The 18,614-nt window shown below is 50.2% G+C and overlaps 1 protein-coding gene across 1 annotated transcript in view; it reads left to right on the top strand.

Moving 5' to 3' along the window:
* Nucleotides 1-18,614, top strand: part of CRIP2 (cysteine rich protein 2) — a 58,845-nt gene that overhangs the window by 21,928 nt on the left and 18,303 nt on the right. Inside the window, exon 2 of the mRNA XM_073356248.1 lies at nt 16,650-16,744. Within this exon, the coding sequence (XP_073212349.1) occupies nt 16,650-16,744 (95 nt within the window). The remainder of the gene's footprint in view (nt 1-16,649; nt 16,745-18,614) is intronic.

Genomic DNA, 18,614 nt, shown 5'->3' with positions numbered 1-18,614 from the left:
TTCCAGGGAACCAAGACTCCAGACAAAGGCCTGATTCATTCAGCTGGGTGAAGCTGTCTGTCATTCTGTGACCACTCCTCCATGGCCTTGGCAGGGCAGAGAGGCCTTGGGGAATACGTCTCTGTCCGGAATGGAGCAGGGCTTGGTAGTGGGGCTGGAGAAGGGCTACTGCAGCCTGTGCCAGCTGGGAGCATGTCAGCGACCAGAGGAGGGGGCTTGAAGCCATTACTTCTCTCAGGGAGTATGCTGGAGTTTACAGGAAGGAGCTGAGAGTCAGGAGATATAGACTTTCTGCCCCAGCTCTCTGACAGTGGGCAAGTTGTTCCCTTGCTCTGTGCCTCAGTTTCCCCATAGATAAAATAGGCATAATGCCTCCCTTACAGAGGAGCTGGTACTATGTATGTTGTTGATCTGCCCTTGCTGTCACTACCCCTGGCTTGGCATGGGGACAGATACCCCAGGTCCCTCCCTTTCTGATCATGTTGTAACAGATCATTGGTAGGGGAGTTGGGGTTTGGATGACTTTCCCTTTTCCATCACGAGGCTAGTTGTTGTGTGGCTCTAGGGATTCCTTAGCTCTGAACAGAGCAGCTGCCACAAGAGTTTGCTAGGGAATTGGACCCAGGAAAGCAGGCAGCCTCCCCATGCTGGTGGGGCTCAGTGAGAAATGTTGTAGATGAAGGGGGTTCAGGTATCACTTCAGGAGATTACTGAAAGAAACCCTCTCTCCACCAGGCCTGAAGTGCAGCCTCTTAGGTCAAGGTTTGGCTGCTGTGATGTCCAGCTCTTTCCTTCCCTATGCATCACCCCCTAAAATGGGCTCCTCACTGACCTGCAGGGGCTGTGCTGAGCAGAGATGTTGTTAGAGGCTGCCACGGTTCTATCCCAGGAAGGTTCTATCAGGAGAGATGTCGTGCCCAAGGCTGCCCTCTCTGCTGAGTGAGGGGCAGTATCCTGCCTGACAGGGAGCTGGCCACACCAGCTCTGCTCATCAGGCACTATATGTGTGATCCAGCTGAGGCCCCAGGATTAATTTCACAGCCAGGGGATCTGTGGCCAAAGGCAGTTGGCCACCTTTCTCTGAAGACTGTGGTGTTGTTTGAAAGATGAGCAATCAGATGTTGCAGAAGGTTAGTTTGGAAGTTGAGCATGTCCATCCTGGAGCCACAGCCTTTACCTGTTGATTGATTGCAACATGTGATATCCAAGGGCATTGCAAGTGCAGACTGCAGGGAGTAAGGCGCTTCCCTCCTCTTTGCCCACCATTGGCAATCAGAGAGTTTACATGGATCGCAAGGTTTACCTTTTGTGAGTTTCATTGCACCTTGGGCAGGTATTGCTGTTGCCAATTCCAGCAGCTGTCTCTTATATATCTTGTCTGTGCCGGTGATTATGAGTCTGGCTAAGGGGAGGGAACATGGAGTTCTTTACTGCTGCACTCTGTGCAATAAAAAACACATTGTAGTGTTTTCTGAGTGTCTTCATTTCCCCTTTTGGAGGGAACACTGAGCTTCTGTGCAGGCAGCTGGCAGAGCGTTGCTGGATTCTGAAAGTGGAACATTACATCATTGCCGCATCCTGCGCTGGAAATCTGGCTGCTAAATACAGAACTCTGGTTTGGAATTTGGTTTTTTAAAATTTTTCCTCTTCTCCAGGCATTTGGATGCTGGAGGGAGGTTCTTGTGCAAGTTACACAGCCCCAGATGCAACAAAACCTGCTCCTGAATACTGCTGGAGTCTAGCAGACCTCCTTGGTGGAGACCTGGGGACCCCTTGCTGACTCACCTCTCTGAACCTGAGGGGCAGCGGATCCAATTCCCACCTGCACAGGCAGCCTGAAGTGTGTTTCAGGTGGGCTAACAGATACCTGGCACAAGGGGTCAGCCCAAGGCCTCATACCACTTCAGCCCTGCTTAAGGTGTGTGTAGATCTGTTACCATATAGACCACTTCCAAATGGGCACCTACTTATTTGCCAGAATCTTTGCAGCAGCGAGAAGAAATCACAACAAAGGGCACAAAGCCCACTTTCCGTTCTTTCATTGGTCACTTTTCGCAGGCTGATGAGAGGGGGCTAGTGCAGAAAAGGTCTTATGTCTGCTGGTTGGGGTGGCCCCTGGAGTACAGACAGCTCCTGCTGGGCAGCTGTGAGCTGAGACGGCTGTCTCTCCTACTCTGAGTGAGTGAGTAATATACCTGGAAAACACTCCCCCCGGACGTTCCCTAGCCCTGAGCCATGGAGCTGAAGGCCAGAAGGGAGCACTTGATCGTCTAGTCCAGGGGTGGCCAACCTGAGCCTGAGAAGGAGCCAGAATTTAACAATGTAGATTGCCAAAGAGCTACAGTAATACGTCAGCAGCCCCCCACCAGCTCCCCCACCCCACTCCGAGCACCTCCCACCCACTGGCAGCCCCACTGATCAGCACCATCCCCTCCCTCCCTCCCGGTCAGCGGTTTTGTGGTATGCAGGAGGCTCTGCAGGGGAGGGAGGAGAAGCCAGGATACTGCAGGCTCAGGGGCGGGGGCAGGAAGGGCTGGAGTGGGGGCAGGGCCTGGGGCTGAGCCAGGGCTTGAGCAGTGAGCACCCCCGGCACATTGGAAAGTTGGCCCCTGTGGCTCCAGCCCCGGATTCGGTGCCTATACAACGAGCCGCATATTAACTTCTGATGATCTGCATGTGGCTCCGGAACCACTGGTTGGCCACCCCTGATTTGGTCTGACCTCCTGGATGCAGAGGCCACTCAGTGCTGTATACAGCCTTGTTCCCTGCCAGTAGCATTCAGAATGGGTTGAATTCCCTGCTAACCTGTAGCTGCAGCAATGTCTGTACAAAGGCCATCTCTTTATCAGACTCTGAAAGCAGCTATAGCTGTAGCAGGGGCCATGTCTGAATCAGCCATGGAAAATCTAAAGGAAGAAGTAAGATTCAAGGGCTAAGTTTTACATTTTGCTCCATCAGTGGTGCAAAGGGGACAGAAGCTGGCTTCAGCTGCCCTCCCTGATTCTTTACCTGGTTCTGGCTCCTCAGCAGCCCAGCAAAAGGGATGTGCCATGGAGGGAAAAGACTGTGGCCAGGCTATGCTGCGCTCTGGTGATCCCCTCTGGGGCCGTTATAGCTGAGAGCAGCCCCTGGGGCCGGGATCTGGCTTTAGGAATTTAATGCATTTTAAGCAATAGAATTACAATGTGCCGATCTGTTAAAGATGGGAAGCAGGACAAGAGTTAAGTGGGTGCTTGGCTGATTTCAGATGTCAAATCCCCATCACCCAAAACATAGGGGGCCAGCGAAGAGGACAGAACTGCAGAAGTTATGCTCAACCTGCAGCAGGTTAGTAAATCTGTCTCTGCTGTGCCATGCAAGTCATTGCTGTGCAACTCCCCAGGCTATTTTATCCCTTGGTCTTTGCAGCCTGGCTATTAAATCAGTTATGATTTGCAATGGGACAAACCAGTATGGCCTGGCATGGGAGCCCCTAAGTCTCAGACTCTTGGGTGCTGTGGGTCGAGTCTCTTTCCTGCAGCAGGTGCCTCTGAGGTCTTGAGTTTTCCAAGAGCCATGAGTCTGGCAGGTGCTTCTGAGATGCGTGTGGGTGTGTGCTCAGATACATTCCCTCTGAGTCAGCAGCATGACTGTCGCCATCCTGGATGTTGACTCTGGTGCTGGTGGTATTCCTAGGTATGCCATCAGAGCATCACCCCACTGCCAGTCCTGAGTCGCCCCTTCTGGGAGGGGTGTTCAGAAACAGCCATCTGAAATGTCCAGCTGCGAGTAGAACAGGCGCTGGGTGGGTGCGTGAAGCTGGCCGGGGCTGGAGCTGTGCTCCTGGGTTAATCCGTGATTGTTTTAGGGCTGTTGGAGCACCTGGGCATGTGATTCTCAACCAGTGTGGAGAAAGCAAATGGGGCTGGAAAGGAAACAAGAAAATGTCTCCCCTGAGGTAAGGGACATTTTTAGCCTTCATCCCAGTCATAGAATCATAGAAGATTAGGGTTGGAAGAGACCTCAGGAGGTCATCTAGTCCAACCCCCTGCTCAAAGCAACACCAATAAATCATCCCAGCCAGGGCTTTGTCAAGCCGCGCCTTAAAAACCTCTAAGGATGGAGATTCCACCACCTCCCTAGGTAACCTACTGCAGTGCTTCACCACCCTCCTAGTGAAATAGTGTTTCCTAATATCCAACCTAGACCTCCCCCACTGCAACTTGAGACCACAGCTCCTTGTTCTATCATCTGTCGCCACTGAGAACAACCTAGCTCCATCCTCTTTGGAAAACCCCTTCAGGTAATTGAAGGCTGCTATCAAATCCCCCCTCGCTCTTCTCTTCTGCAGACTAAACAAGCCCAGTACCCTCAGCCTCTTCTCGTAAGTCACGTGTCCCAGCCCCTTGACCATTTTCGTTGCCCTCTACTGGACTCTCTCCAATTTGTGACATCCTTTCTGTAGTGGGGGGGCCCAAAACTGGACGCAATACTCCAGATGTGGCCTCACCGGTGCCGAATAGAGGAGAATAATCACTGCCCTAGATCTGCTGGCAATGCTCCTACTAATGCAGCCCAATATGCCGTTAGCCTTCTTGGCAACAATGGCACACTGTTGACTCATATCCAGCTTCTCATCCACTGTAATCCCTAGGTCCTTTTCTGAAGAACTGCTGCTTAGCCATTCGGTCCCCAGCCTGTAGCAGTGCATGGGATTCTTCCGTCCTAAGTGCAGAACTCTGCACTTGTCCTTGTTGAACCACATCAGATTTCTTTTGGCCCAATCCTCCAATTTGTCTAAGTCACTCTGTACCCTATCCCTAACCTCCATTGTATCTACCTCTCCCCCCCGCATCTTAGTGTCATCTGTGAACTTGCTGTGCTATGCTGCAGCCACGCCGTATGCACTTCCATGGCAACGTGCTGTGACATCACATTGCTTACCATTGGGATCCAATGGTGGGAGGGCCAGGAGTTGGAAAGAAGCAAAAGGCTGGGGCTGGTTGTCAGGTAGACTGAGCAGAGCCCTGTTAAATGGCCCTAATGATGGGAGACCCATTCAAATTAGTAACAAAATTGGATTCCAAGAACCAACACAATCCTGGAGCAGGGCTAGTGTCTCAGAGATTCCTGCAGTTGTTCGTCTTACCCATCGCAGTTGGGTTTAATTATTCATGACCATCCTTAGCCGGCTTGTGAGCACTCTTGAGTGTGACTGGGAGCAGTGCTGAAGTCTTGGTAACGCGAGCACTCGCTCCAGCGCATCTCTGCTCTTGCTGATAGAGGGGAGGAGATGGTTGCTGTGTGTGGACGGGAGCGAGTGAAGTCCTGTTGGATCTTCAGGAAATGCAGGTGGAATGCAGAGGAAACCAGTGGACCAGGGTACAGCTGGGTAGCAATGCTGCATCTTTATAAGGCAGCCCCTCCTTTCTCTGTCCTGATGGCAAAGTAACTCTTCCAAGGGCAGCATGTCAGTGTAATGAACAGCGTGCTGGGGACTTCGGTATGTGCTCTGGTTAGTACTGACCCCGACTGGCATAAAGAGGGTCTCTGACGGAGCTGCTTCTTGCTAACTCCTCTGCACTGCAGGCCCTTGATCTCCCTCCTGCATCATCTCCAATTCCATGTGTCTGTTGCAGCATTGGGCTGGCATGGGACCCATGCAGCCATGGCTTTCAAGAGCTTTGGGATCATTTCCCCCCCATCCCCTGTGATGGGAGCATTGCTGTTGATCCAGTTCCATCCTCGCTTTGTGCCCTGGCCAAGATGATCCATAGCCAAGTGCATGTCGTAGGAGCCAGGACCCTGGTGATTGTTGAGCTGACTCTGAGATGACAATCCCACCGTAAGTAACAAGGAACAAGCTCACAAGTGGAGAGGATGTTGGGCAGGGTGCCTGCCCTCCCAGGTGTGAAAGCAGGTGCTCTAGGCAGCTGTCCAAGGGGACTCATTGCACAGGGGACAGATGCACAGAGAGGCTAAAGGAGGGCTAAGTTGACTGAGGATCTGTTTCAGAGTAGTGCGTATCTTCCCTGCAATGGAAGGTCCCATACAAAGAACTATGTTGGGGGGATTGTGAGGACGTAGAGTGAAGTGCTTGAGTCAGGAAATACCAAATTTCATGTTCCTGTGTAACCATAACTCTGCCCCATGGGAGGTCACATTATGATGCAGAGTTTAAATGACAAATGGCCTGCTATTTCTCAAACCTAATACCTTGCTATTTCTCTGCTATAGTAACATACCTGATGTCTTACTGATTTTCTCACTTCTAATGGCCATAAGTCTCTCTGGTGCTGTTTTCCATGTATGTAACGCTGCAGGGGAACCAGGGGCCTTGCTGCAGGCTGAGCTCCTCGGCCTGGAAACTGAGGAAGGGATGCAGAACGGAGCACATGTGCCATGGTGCAATAGCAAAAGGACCAAAGCGGACAGCATGGTAGACTAGCCCCATCGTTTCAGGCATACAGCTGTAGAGGAGCCCCTGGTGGCAGAAACAGTGGATTTGAATGTGGATGAGTGTACATTGTGTTGGGTGGATGGGTATCTCACTGCACATCCAATCCTTGATTAACTTATGCGAAGCCTGCACTGTCGCTGTCCCCACAGAGGACTGGCTGGATTTGGGATCTGATTTGCCCAAGACCATCCTTGAAGAGACTCACTGCAAATATTGAGCTGGCTGAAATCTCAGCATGTTGCTTGGTCCCAGGAGGGTCATGGTGAGTGGGCTGCAGTCTCAACTCTGTGCTGTGCCTGAAGCTGTACCCTGGAAGGGGACGGCGATTGTGTATTTATAGAGCAGATACGGCGAAGCGGCAGGAAATTGGAACTCTTTTTTTTTTCTCTCTCTGAGTGGTGATTTATAGGACTTTGAACACAAATGGGATGTCAGTGCCCTGGAAGTAGGTTGGGTGTCTCCAAGCTATTTCCTCTGTTGGGAGTAAACAATGCAGCCTGGAATACTCCCTTGCTAATCCACTGGCTGACGGCCTGGCTAAGCGGTGGCTTGTTTGCGCTCCCTTGGGGAGCCGTGGGCCCATTGTTCAGAGCAAGATAACTTTCTGTAAACATCTGCCACATGGAATCAGAGAGCTCAGCTGGGCTTGACTGCACTGTGGCCCAGCAGGATGTCTGGTTGAGAGCTTTGTTCTCCAATGGAGGGATCTGGGCTGGGCGGAATGCCCTACCCCCATCATGTTGAGGTGTACGGTCTCACTGATGTCAGAGTTACTCCTTTAACTTGAGGGGGATGATGTCTTAGCAGGTCTCCTACTCCCCAGTGACCCCCTTAACAGGGGTTGCGAGGTCCTGTTGGAGTCTCTTCCACTCCCTGGTGCCGAGGAGGAGTTCTTAGCCCGTGAGCAGCCTGAGTGTATGGCAGGTTATGATCTCAGGAGATTTCCTTCCGGGCTCTGCTATTTGTGTGGGGTGGGGGGTGGGTTTCTGAGCTTTAAAGCTCTCCTCTCCCTCCACCCCCCATGTTTTCCACTTCACCTCCCACCGCCAGGCCTGGCTTCATGGAGAATTGCCTGGTGCTGAGGTGCCCTGGATATGGCTCCTGCTGGACCCTCAGGGGTCGCTGCAGAGTGAGACAAAGTGTTCACCCCCCTGGGTCCCAGGCCTTCCTGTGTCAGAGGGTGCCAAGCGTCCCACCTCTGTGGTGTTAGCCCACCATCTTTGTGAGCATGGGCTTTGGAGACCCTTCACAGTCCAGAGTCCTTCCCTAAGGATCTGGTTACAGTGTGGTCACGGCCAGTAGCTGAGCCGTGCCTGCTCCGCCTTGTGAACAACCAGCCTGAAATATTAAAAAGCAGCCGTCCAGTGCTGCCAGACTCACAGAGAGTCTTGGGCGTGGAGGTGGAAACGCACTTGGCCGGTGGCAGGGCTGTAATGGAGACAGCCTCTTTGTCGTGATCTCTGGCCATTTCCTGCTGCAGTTCATTGCTGTAAGAGGGTGATGGCTATTGTTGATGCTCAGAGCAGTGGGGAGAGGAGAGTTCCTGATTGATGCTGCTGAAATTCAATCCAGGGGTTAGCCTGACCTTCTCTCCACCATGACAATGCTGCTCACGCCGTTTGTGCTCTGACACCAGGCTCAGCTTACAGCTTTCACGCTCCATTTCCCCTGCCAGGAGGTCTGTGGGGGGCCCGGTAATGCCAGACAGGCCCTGTGTGCCTGCCTGTGGGGTGGCAAAGTGCCTCCAGCTGTGACCCAGGGCAGAGGGAAGCAGGTGCTTAGGAGCCATGCTTGCCTTTGGAAAGTGCTTGGAGAGACATGAAGCTGTTTAAGGCTAAGAATGGTTTATTTGTGACGTAGCTTTGGTTGTCTACAGGCACCGCAGGTTCCATCCCCTGAGGCAACTGGGAGCTGGGGGGGAGGGCATGCTCTGAGCCCTGATCAGCACAGGCCCTTGTTGCATGCTGGGCTGTGATGTGTGGTGCCGCTGTAGTGCTGCGCCCTTGTAGCTTGCTCCTCAGGAGCAGGGAATGGCTCCACGTCATTTCCCTGGGTTCGCTGATGTTGTGTTGGGGTGGGGGCTGGCTCCCTGCCCTGGATTATATGGGTCAGGGGCAGTGGGCTTTTGCGGTGACAGGAAGCGTTAGGGACCCACATCTGAACCCAGACCCAGTTCATTGCCTTCAGCTGGTTCAGCCAATGAACCTGGCATCCTTATTGTGTCTGTTCGTGTCTTCAGCCATTCTTAAACCCTGCAGCCACCCTGGGTCTCTGGTCGCTCAGTAGTGGTCCATGCCCACAGCTGTGTTCTGGTCCTGCTTCCTGCTCCTGGCCCTCACTCCTTGTTCCTGGCTCCTGCTCCTGGTTTCCTCCCGCTGGCTGCTACCCCCTGGTCCGGCTGATACTCAGGTTCTGACCCTCAGATTCATCTCTCTGCCTAGACATGGTATTTAGTGTCTAACCACAGCACTGGGAACGTCCACACTGCAGTAAAAGACCTGCAGCATAGCCGTGGCTGGCCCAAGTCAGCTGACTCGGGCTCACAGGCATTGGGCTGCGGGGTTAAATGCTATGTAGACATTTGGGTTCAGGGTGGAGCCTGGGATCTGAAACCCTCCCTGAAAATGGGGCCTCAGAACCACAGTTGCCAACTTTCACGTGGTAAATAAGCACCCTGACTTTCACAATAAGCCAAAAATCAAGCTAATCCCATTTCAAAACAAGGCCAAAACAAGCCAATCCCTAAGAATCCCAACACTCTAAGTGACTAGATTCGTCTGGCGTGCAGTCTGGGACTGTTGTGGGGCTGCTGTGCACCCCTCACTCTCTCTTCTCCCTTGCCCCTTCTTGTCCCCCCTTGCCTCTGCTTGCAGGGAGCCGATCAAAAAAAAAGAAGCAACAACCTGCAACAAGTCCAACAAGCTACAAGCCAAAAACTAGAAAACAAGCAAAAACAGTTTCTGCAGTTTCTCGTTTAAGTCTCTTTTTGAAGTGTTTTTGTTGAAGAATGGCCACTTTTAAGTCTGTTATTGAATGTCCAGGGAGATTGAAGTGCTCTCCTACTGGTTTTTGAATGTTACAATTCTTGATGTCTGATTTGTGTACATTTATTCTTTTGCATAGAGACATCAAGAATTGTCTCCCTGGACACTCAATAACAGACTTAAAAGTGGCCATTCTTCAACAAAAAAAAACTTCAGAAAGAGACTTCAGCAAGAAACTGCAGAACTGGAATTAATTTGTAAACTTGACACCATCAAATTAGGCCTGAATGAGACTGGGAGTGGCTGGGTCACTACAAAAAATAATTTTCCCTCTGATACTCATACCTTCTTGTCAACTGTTGGGAATGGCCCACATCCACCCTAATTGAATTGGCCTCGTTAGCACTGACCCCCCCACTTGGTAAGGCAACTCCCATCTTTTCATATGCTGTATATTTATACCTACTCACAGTATTTTCCACTCCATGCATCTGATGAAGTGGGTTATAGCCCATGAAAGCTTATGCCCAAATACATTTGTTAGTCTCTAAGGTGCCACAAGGATTCCTTATTGTTTTTACTGATACAGACTAACATGGCTACACCTCTGAAACCTAGCCAACAATCATCTCACAAGCCAATTAAGCCAAAACAAGCCCAATTTCTATGGGTTTGGCATGTCTGTTCAGAACCCAGGCTCCAGCCTAAACCTGAACCCAAATGTCTACACTGCAGTTTTTAGCCCTGTGAGCCTGAGTCAATTGACGTGGACTCTGAGACTTGATGCTGTGGGTTTTTATTATAGTGTAGATGTTCCCTCTGACCCTCAAGTCCTGATTCCTGGCTCTCAGCGCCGGCTCACTCCTTTGCCTTGGTAACTTGGCTCTTGATTCAGGATCTGGCTGCTAGGCCTGGTCACTTCTGTGCCAGCCTCCCGCCCTAACCATGAGGTGAGACCACCCATGGTCCGGTTCCTAACAGAGAGGCGAGGGGGAATGCCTGATGCAGCTGGGCAGCCCCCACTCAGCAGAGCCAGGGAGTCCCTGGGTGCATGTGCAATCCATATTGGATTGGTGACTCTCCCCAGTCCAGAGTCTCAGGGCAAGCCTGACCTGTGGGAGCCTTACTGCCCTGTAGATTGCACCGCCTGGTTGTGTCTCTGAGGGCCAGTGGCCAGGGCCTGTTGGGATGCCTGGCCTTGTCTGAGTTGCTGGCTCCGGGGGGAGGCGTGGACAGGAGTAAGGGGGATGCAATCCTGAAAAGTTTGGGAACCACTGTTCTAGCTTCTGGGCCAAATTCTTACGTTTCACCTGTGCAGCTCCACTGGAGTCAATGAAGATGTGCAAGTATAATGGAGAGCAGAATGTGGTCTGCAAAGTCCTTGTTACTGGGGACTTTGAGTGAACCAGAAAGGACCCAGCTCAGCTTTCAGATCCCAGATAGTGCAGGTATGACAGGTAGAAAAAACCTCTTGTCTTGCCCCCTTTTGACCCAAGGCGTTCGCCAAAGTTCAGAGACTACCAGTTTGTTTCCATTAGGAGGAGAAATTGGTGATGGATTCAGGTATTTCTTGGAGGCAGTTCTGTTTGTTTACAAAGAAGTTGCATAAAGTCCTGAACGCAGTAGGGATTACACAGCAGGAGGTAGTTTCTTTGCTTCCAGTTCCAAGCTTCTTTCCAGCTAGCACTTTGCCCAAAAACCCTTTCTTAGCTTTTTCTTAGGGTCATGTTACCAGGGCTTATTTAGTCTCACTGTGTCTGGGGTGCCTTCTCTATGTACTTCTGTGGTGTTCCAGCCCCTTCTCTCCCACATGCACAGCTGGAATCAAAATCAGTTCCCTATCCCGGTATTTACATTCACGCCACAGAGAAACCCCTCCGCCCACATAGTTCAGACCCCTAAGCCGCCTGTTGTTTTGGAGGGTGGCTCCTGTTGTTCTGGCTATCCCTAAACAAGAGGGGCATTTAATTGTTCCCTCATTTAGTCTGAATGGAAGGCAGCTGTTACACCCACCACCTCCAGTGTGGTTTTTCTCATGTTCCAGTATAACAACATGTAAGCAAAACAAATTTGACATTCCTCCCCCCACAATGAAGCCAATGAGAATACATAAACAAACCCATAATGCCATTTTCAGTCACATTTAGAATAGAAGTGCACTTCAATCCTGCTGCTTTATTTGCCTGTTAAATATTTCATTTGGCTTTTTATGACTTCATTTTATGGCAACTTTAATTGAATTTTACCATATTCCAGCTGTTGTGCAGTGCCCAGAGTGTGTGCACCCACGTCTGTATGTGTCAGAGAGAGAGAGAAAAAACAAAAATGGGGAATTAGTGGGTGTGAAGAACAAAGACGGATCCCAGCCCTCAAGAGGAAATGGGAAAGAGGTGGGAGGCAGCGTAACAAATATACTTGGTTAGGCATGCGAAGAAAAGATAAGGGTAGCAAAATGAATTAATGCTGCCAGAAGGGGTTTGGGGTAGAACAAAAAGGACTTTCATATAAATATCTTGGGCGGAAAAGAGAGATGGAGGGTGGAGTGGGATGGAACTGATTCAGAAACAGCAGAGATACTGTGCTTATTTAGATTCCTTTTTAATAATATAAAGCACAGATGCCTGGGCAAAGAGGGAATAAGGAAGGTTTTGTCAATATGTTGGTAGCTGTTGATAAAAACCCCCATGAAGTAACCCTGATGGAGGGCGTGGGAGAATGTTGTGTATGTGTCTGCAGGTGTGGGTGACGTGTGTCCAATTTTATAATGCTGTAGGAACTGATTTATGGGTTTACAGAGCCACTGACAATGATCCATCGCATTCTAAGGAGAGAACCAAGAGATAGTAAAAGAAAAGGAGTACTTGTGGCACCTTAGAGACTAACCAATTTATTTGAACGTAAGCTTTCGTGAGCTACGTGCATCCGATGAAGTGAGCTGTAGCTCACGAAAGCTTACGTTCAAATAAATTGGTTAGTCTCTAAGGTGCCACAAGTACTCCTTTTCTTTTTGCGAATACAGACTAACACGGCTGTTACTCTGAAAGAGATAGTTAAGCATTTGAAGGAAGCCGATGAGACACCAGTCCTAAAGAAAGGCAGCATGGCCTAACCCGTTTCTATCTGGTAACTCTAGCTTGGGTTTCTGCTGAAGGAAGTGGACAAACATTGGGGAGAGATCTAAGCGGCAAGAGGATGCTAGAATCCCGAGTGAGAAGTGGGCCTGGCGCACACAGCCAGCCTGCCTACTGCATTGCTCCAGTTGTGTGCTGGTATAATGCGCTGGTTCCAGTTCTGTTAACCTGGTATAAGGGAAGGGGGAATCGGATCGCTAAACCTCCCAGGCAAACACGGTGAATTTAGAAGGCTAATGGCTGACTGGAGGGCGGAGGATGGTCTTCTAGGGAAGGCATTTGGGGCCTGGGATCTTTCTCAGAGTAGGTGTGAGTGCAGTGACATGGCCTGCTAGCTGCCCAAGGATGCTGGGGGTAATGCTAAATAGCAACATAGAGCGTAGGGATGGCAGGAGGTAGGTCTGGAGCAGGGTACAGCAAGAGTCATTATGGGCAATTATTCTTCAGCCCCCTGGGCCCTCACTGGCTGGTGTTCCAAGGTTCAGTCCTTTTCCCCCTCCTGTCCAATATTCTTGGAGCTGTAGGGAGAGCCAGCACAGAACCAGGGCCGCAGTGCCAGGAGTACCTGGACAGCACACATTCACAGCACAGTCCAAAGGAGGGATTGCAGCTGTTGGGACTAAGCCCTGATGCATCTGAGGTGATGGTGGAGGAGGAGGGACCTTGCCACAGACGGCACCTGTTGGATCTGTCCGCAGCCATGGGGGCTCCTTGGCTGTGTCCTGTGCCTGAACACACAGATAGCCACAGTGTGAGAAACACCCCCTTCCTTCTGTGCCTGGCCAGGGGATGACCTTGGTCCTTTTAAACATCAACCTGATACACACTGTAGCCTTAAGACTCAGCTCCTGCCATCTCTTACACCTGGGAATGGAGCCTTGGGCTCTGTGGAAGCTATCTGTGGCCCAGAACGCAGCAACGTGGCTGCTCACTAACATGGATTGGTGTGATCACCAGTCACTGCGTGGGCTTCCCATTGAAACCAGAGTCCAGTTCAAGGTTGCTGCTCTGGCTTTCGAAGCCTGGCATAGTAGTGGCCTCAGAAGGTGTTGATAAATTGGAGGGGGTTCGTTCAGACAAGAACAACGGGAATGAGTTAAGGGATAGAAACCATGCCTTGTAGCAAGAGACTCAAGGAGGTTGGTCTATTTAGCTTAACAAAGAGAAGGTTAAGGGGGGACTGACATGGGGAACAGATATTTAATAATGGGCTCTTCAGTGTAGCAGAGAAAAGGTCTAGCACGATCCAGTGGCTGGAAGTTGAAGCTAGACAAATTCAGATTGGAAATAGGCTGTAAATTTGAATAGTGAAGGTTACAAACCATTGGGATAATTTTCTCTATCATGGCAATTTTAAAGTCAAGACGGGATGTTTTTCTAAAAGATCTGCTCTAGAAATGATTTGGGGGCAGGTCTCTGGCCTGGATTTTACCGGAGGTCAGATTACCTGATCACAACAGTCCCTTCTGGCCTTGGGATATATGAATTCCAACTCTTCCGTGCGGTGATGAGCTTGCACAACAGCTTGCTCCCTTGGGGGAAAAGTAGTCAACAAGCAAGAGGAGCCCCGTTTCCACAAGACACAGAACTTTCCCAGAACCTGGACTCAGGCTCTTGAATGTGCTGCCTTTCAACATAAGAGACCAGCACCCTTACCACATGCAAACTAAATGCAGAACCTACCTCTTCTGCATGGCTTTCCCCTCATGAGGCCCAGAGGCACAGAGGCATCCTTGCTTCACATAATGAAAAATTCTAGTAAGCTCTGCTCCTTCTAGCCAGCAGGGCTGGGGGGAGAGAGTTTGAAATGTTTAATCTTTGTGGAAGGCACAGCAAAGGGTGACCTTGCAAAGCCTAGATAAGATCGGTGTTGCTGCTGGATCTGGTCTCACATAACATCTTTGTTTAGTGTGCTGAGTGGGAGAGGAGAGATACTAGATGTATGGGCAGGAAACACAAAATGAGATTTCACTTGGCCCGGTTAAGCGAATGCATCTGGGATAAACAATCAAAGCCATTCCTGTTCAGTAGGTGGGAGAAGTCTGGGGAGCAGCGATAGAGAGACTGACCTAGGGTCAGAGAGATGAACTTGTAATGTGACTGTACTGCACAAGCAACTGTGATTTTTTTTTTTTTTTTTTTTAGGCTGAATACACAGATGCTTTCCAAAGTGTGTGGTTAATATCGTCCCTTACTATATATGGCTCTGATGTGACCACACCTAGGTGACTGTGTTCCTTTCTGAGCTCCTTCTCCAAGAATGCTGACAACCCAGGGCCTTTAGGGATGGATTGGACACAGCCTTGTTGCTAAAAGTCAGTTGTGTGTAAACGCTCTTTGTCGGCACTTTTGCCTACAAAATACTTCCAGCCTCGCAAGCGCTGTTAGTTTTGTCGTCAGGAGAGTGCTCCTGCCAACAAAACCGCGTTCACGTTGCCACTTGTCGGCAAAACTTTTGTCTTTCATGGCGGGGGGGGGGGTACCCGTGAAAGTACAAGTTTTATCGACAACTTCGCAGTGTAGATATACCCTTATTAGTGACATGGCCGTGTCGCTAAAAGCTGTGTAATGTAGACAAAAGGGGCTGAGTTGGAGTGGAAGTGCTAATGGACTACAAACATTTGAATAGCAGCGGGATCTTTAGGGCGGTACAAAGAGGTATAAAGAGAATCAATAAATAAAAGGGAACATCTCTGATATTTAGCCTGTATCTTCCTGCCAGTGAGATTATGAAATGGTTGGAATAGTCGCCAACGCCCAGATTCTCAAGGGACTCCCTCCCACAGCTGGGGCCATTTTTTTCCAAAGAGCCCAGCTCCGTTTAAACAACTACAGAATTGCCAGACCTTCAGCAGTGCTCTGCCCCCAGCAGCTCCTGCTGGGACACCCGATTTTAACATGGGGTGCTGAGCTCTCTTGAAAATCTGGAACAGTTGGAGACTCCCAGGAAGCTGCATTCCTGAAGACATCTTAAAAATCCTCTGGGACTAGCAGGCAATCGGGACTGATCCCCAAACCTACCCTTTGTATGGGGAGATCCTGAGCTCCCTCCAGTCTCGCAGTGCTGCAGAGAGGTGTGTGGGAGGGGGGAGACACTAGGCCCACCCCTGACTTGTGAGGCAGTGCCCTCTGGCAGTGCCCTCAGACCCTCCTCACTCCAGCTGTCTCAAAGGGCTCTGTTCACAGGTCTCTGTCAGTTATGCATATAAGGTTCTCACCAGGGAGAATGTCCCTCTGGGAATTGGGCTGATGGGAGGAAAAGGGGCAAATTCCCATCTTCGCTCATAAGCTCAGGTCTGCTCAGTGTTGTGGTGGGAGCGCTGAGCTACACTGAAATGTATTAGGAGTCAGCAATTCAGTAAGGAGATGCTCCTTTCACCAGGACATACCATGGTGCTGGGGGGCTGTGATGCAGGAAGAGCAGGCTGACAGATGAGACGTAAAATCCAAAGTCTTGACCATTTGTGGTTATTGATGATCCCATGATGCTTTTCACAAGCATCAGCCGTTAACTCCGGAGTCTTGGCTAAAATCTAGCTCCAGGGAATTGTAGTCTGCCTAGAGTGTAGACTTCATCCTGCAGAGCTTTTGTTTTTGTGTTTTTTGTAAAGCACCATTTATACTTGCAGAATAAAACTTCCATCAAACAAGGGATTCTTCTGCCCTTCCTGACCTTACAATATGGGGAAGTGTCACTCTGAGCAATTTAACTGCATTTTGTTAGTGAGCCAAGTGATTCCTGTGCCTCTGTCTAGTTGGTAGAGAGCTGTGGGGTCTTTTGGAGTGAAAGTCAGACAATGAATTTTTCCTCCCCCGTCCTGTCCTTTAACTTTCCCTGATAAGTCAGGCTTCCCTAATAGGTCATAATACAGGAGAGAAGAGAAGCAAGGTGATTAATTCATGCTGCAGACAAAGTCAGTATGTAATGTTTGCTAAGAGCAGTAATTGCCATTAGATACAGACTCCAACAGACCTGAATCCTGCCCCTCTAGCTTGGAGTGAGACTGCTGGGCCCTGTTCTGCAGATGTTTGCTTTTTGCCTTCTCTCTCCAGCCAAGCTGGCTAACCCTGCTCTTTCTCTTGTCTTTCATGCAGCCGAGAAAGTGACCTCTTTAGGCAAGGACTGGCACAAGTTCTGTTTGAAGTGTGAGCGCTGCAACAAGACCCTGACCCCCGGGGGCCATGCTGAGGTAAGAGCAACATTAGAGCATCAGTTATGCATTTGCCCCACCCTGGGTTGGGGAAAACGTCCCAGCGGCATGTGAGTGGGTCTCAAGTTTGAGATGATGGAGAGTCAGAAGATGCTGTTGCTTCTGCTGGGATGGCTAGGAAGCCCACCAGGGTAGGGCTATTACCCCAATAACCGGGTCTCATCTCAGGGGATAAGAACTGGCTGTAATAATATACTAGAGGGTTGCACGCTTTATTGCTTACATAAGCAGAGCTGGACACTCAGCCACCTCCTCACCCCCCCCCCATGTGGATGCACTGCCCGGCTGGGAGGCCTGGTTTGGGGGTGGGGGGGTAGGGAGTGAGGGGCCTGTAGCAGCCTGATCTCCACTCAAACCAGGCCCACAAAGTGCCTGTGTGGTGCTGCGGGTGGTGATGGCTCTCTGGTGCCCTGACCTGGAGGTCGCTGCCTTGCCCCTGTATCTCAACTTGTAGAATCATAAGTTAGGTTGGTGGAAAACAGGCTCTTCCGGTTTTATGATATTCACCAAAACCAGTAGGATTCTGCCCATTGGTACCTCAAACATTCCCTGAAATTTTGGAACAGCTTGGATGAGATTTTCAAAAGTTATTGTGTTGCAAACAGACGGAGGAATGCCATTGAGTTGAGTGTAAAGGCCTCACTGTGCTCTGCTAATTCAGAGGGTCCTGGATCTTCGGACGTTTGGGAAAGCGGGAAGCTCTTGTAGCCCTTTACTTTCCCATTGCACAGAGTGCTCCTAGTGCTACCTGAGTTATCATCCCAGGTGTTTTCACTAGGCTAAATGTTGCCCGTTCTGCCATGTGTGCAAGGTGAGAGAGCTGCTGGGGAAGGAATGGAAGATAGCACAATCACCAAACTCAAATCAGCATTTGGGAAGATGCCCTGGGCAAATCCAAGACAAGCAGTGCTGGCTCTGAGCTAGACAGGTTCAAACACAGCCTTTCCAAAGCACTCCACCCAGCCATGGTAAAGCAATAGAAAGAAAACCCTGTCTGCAGAGTCCCCACCCAGTTAAAATGAAAAGGAGTGGGTTACCCAAGCTCTCAGAGATGGGTGCAGGCGAGGCAGGAGTTGGAGATGCGGAGCTTTCCAATTTGCATTCTTCATACAGCTATTAATGGATAAGAAAATCTGAATTCATTTTCAAATGTAAATATTTGGAGAAAGATAAGAACCAAGGCCCTGCTGAACTTTGGGGAATGACCTTGCGCAGTGCCAGGATCATCTTGTTTAACTCTCACTTGGACTCCACTCCCTTCAGAAGCCCTTTAGGAACCAGTGAGCAGGGGAATTTATGGAATAGGGTTCTGAGGGATGTTGGGGGATGAAGGTCTGAATAGAGATGTTGGGTAAATGGGGCTGTGAGTGGATGGTTACCCATGGTCATGACGTATAATGGGGAGGGGTCCACTGGAGGCCCTAGAGGAGCAGACGGTTTTCTATATGCCACACTGCAGATTCTCCCCTCTAAGGACATACAGCCTCCATGTAAACCTGTGCTGTGTAGCTGGAGATGACACTCCCCAGAAGGCTTGGTGGTTTTGTACTGCTTTTCTGAATCTCTTGGTTCTGGAAACCGGGCTGGATGTCTGGTAAAAGTGGGCTCCGTTGTGAGGCTTCTGGACCTTGATGCTGCTGATACGGTAGTGAACACGCCAGTCAAAGTTGCAGAACAGAACCATTTCTGTTGTAACCCCCATTTTCCCCTCCTTCCCATGCTTGATCTCAGCTGAAAGGAGAACTCCATTGGGAAACGGGAGCATAGTTCAGTCAGCCATTGCAGTTGCTATAATAGAGTGATAAATCTGGCATAGGAGCTGGAACTAGGGATGCTGGGGGTGCTGCTG

Source organism: Lepidochelys kempii, chromosome 8 (genome assembly GCF_965140265.1).
Source record: "Lepidochelys kempii isolate rLepKem1 chromosome 8, rLepKem1.hap2, whole genome shotgun sequence".
Lineage (NCBI taxonomy): Eukaryota > Metazoa > Chordata > Testudines > Cheloniidae > Lepidochelys > Lepidochelys kempii.
Note: the sequence above shows the minus strand (reverse complement) of the source record. Positions and strands in the feature narration are given on the sequence as shown.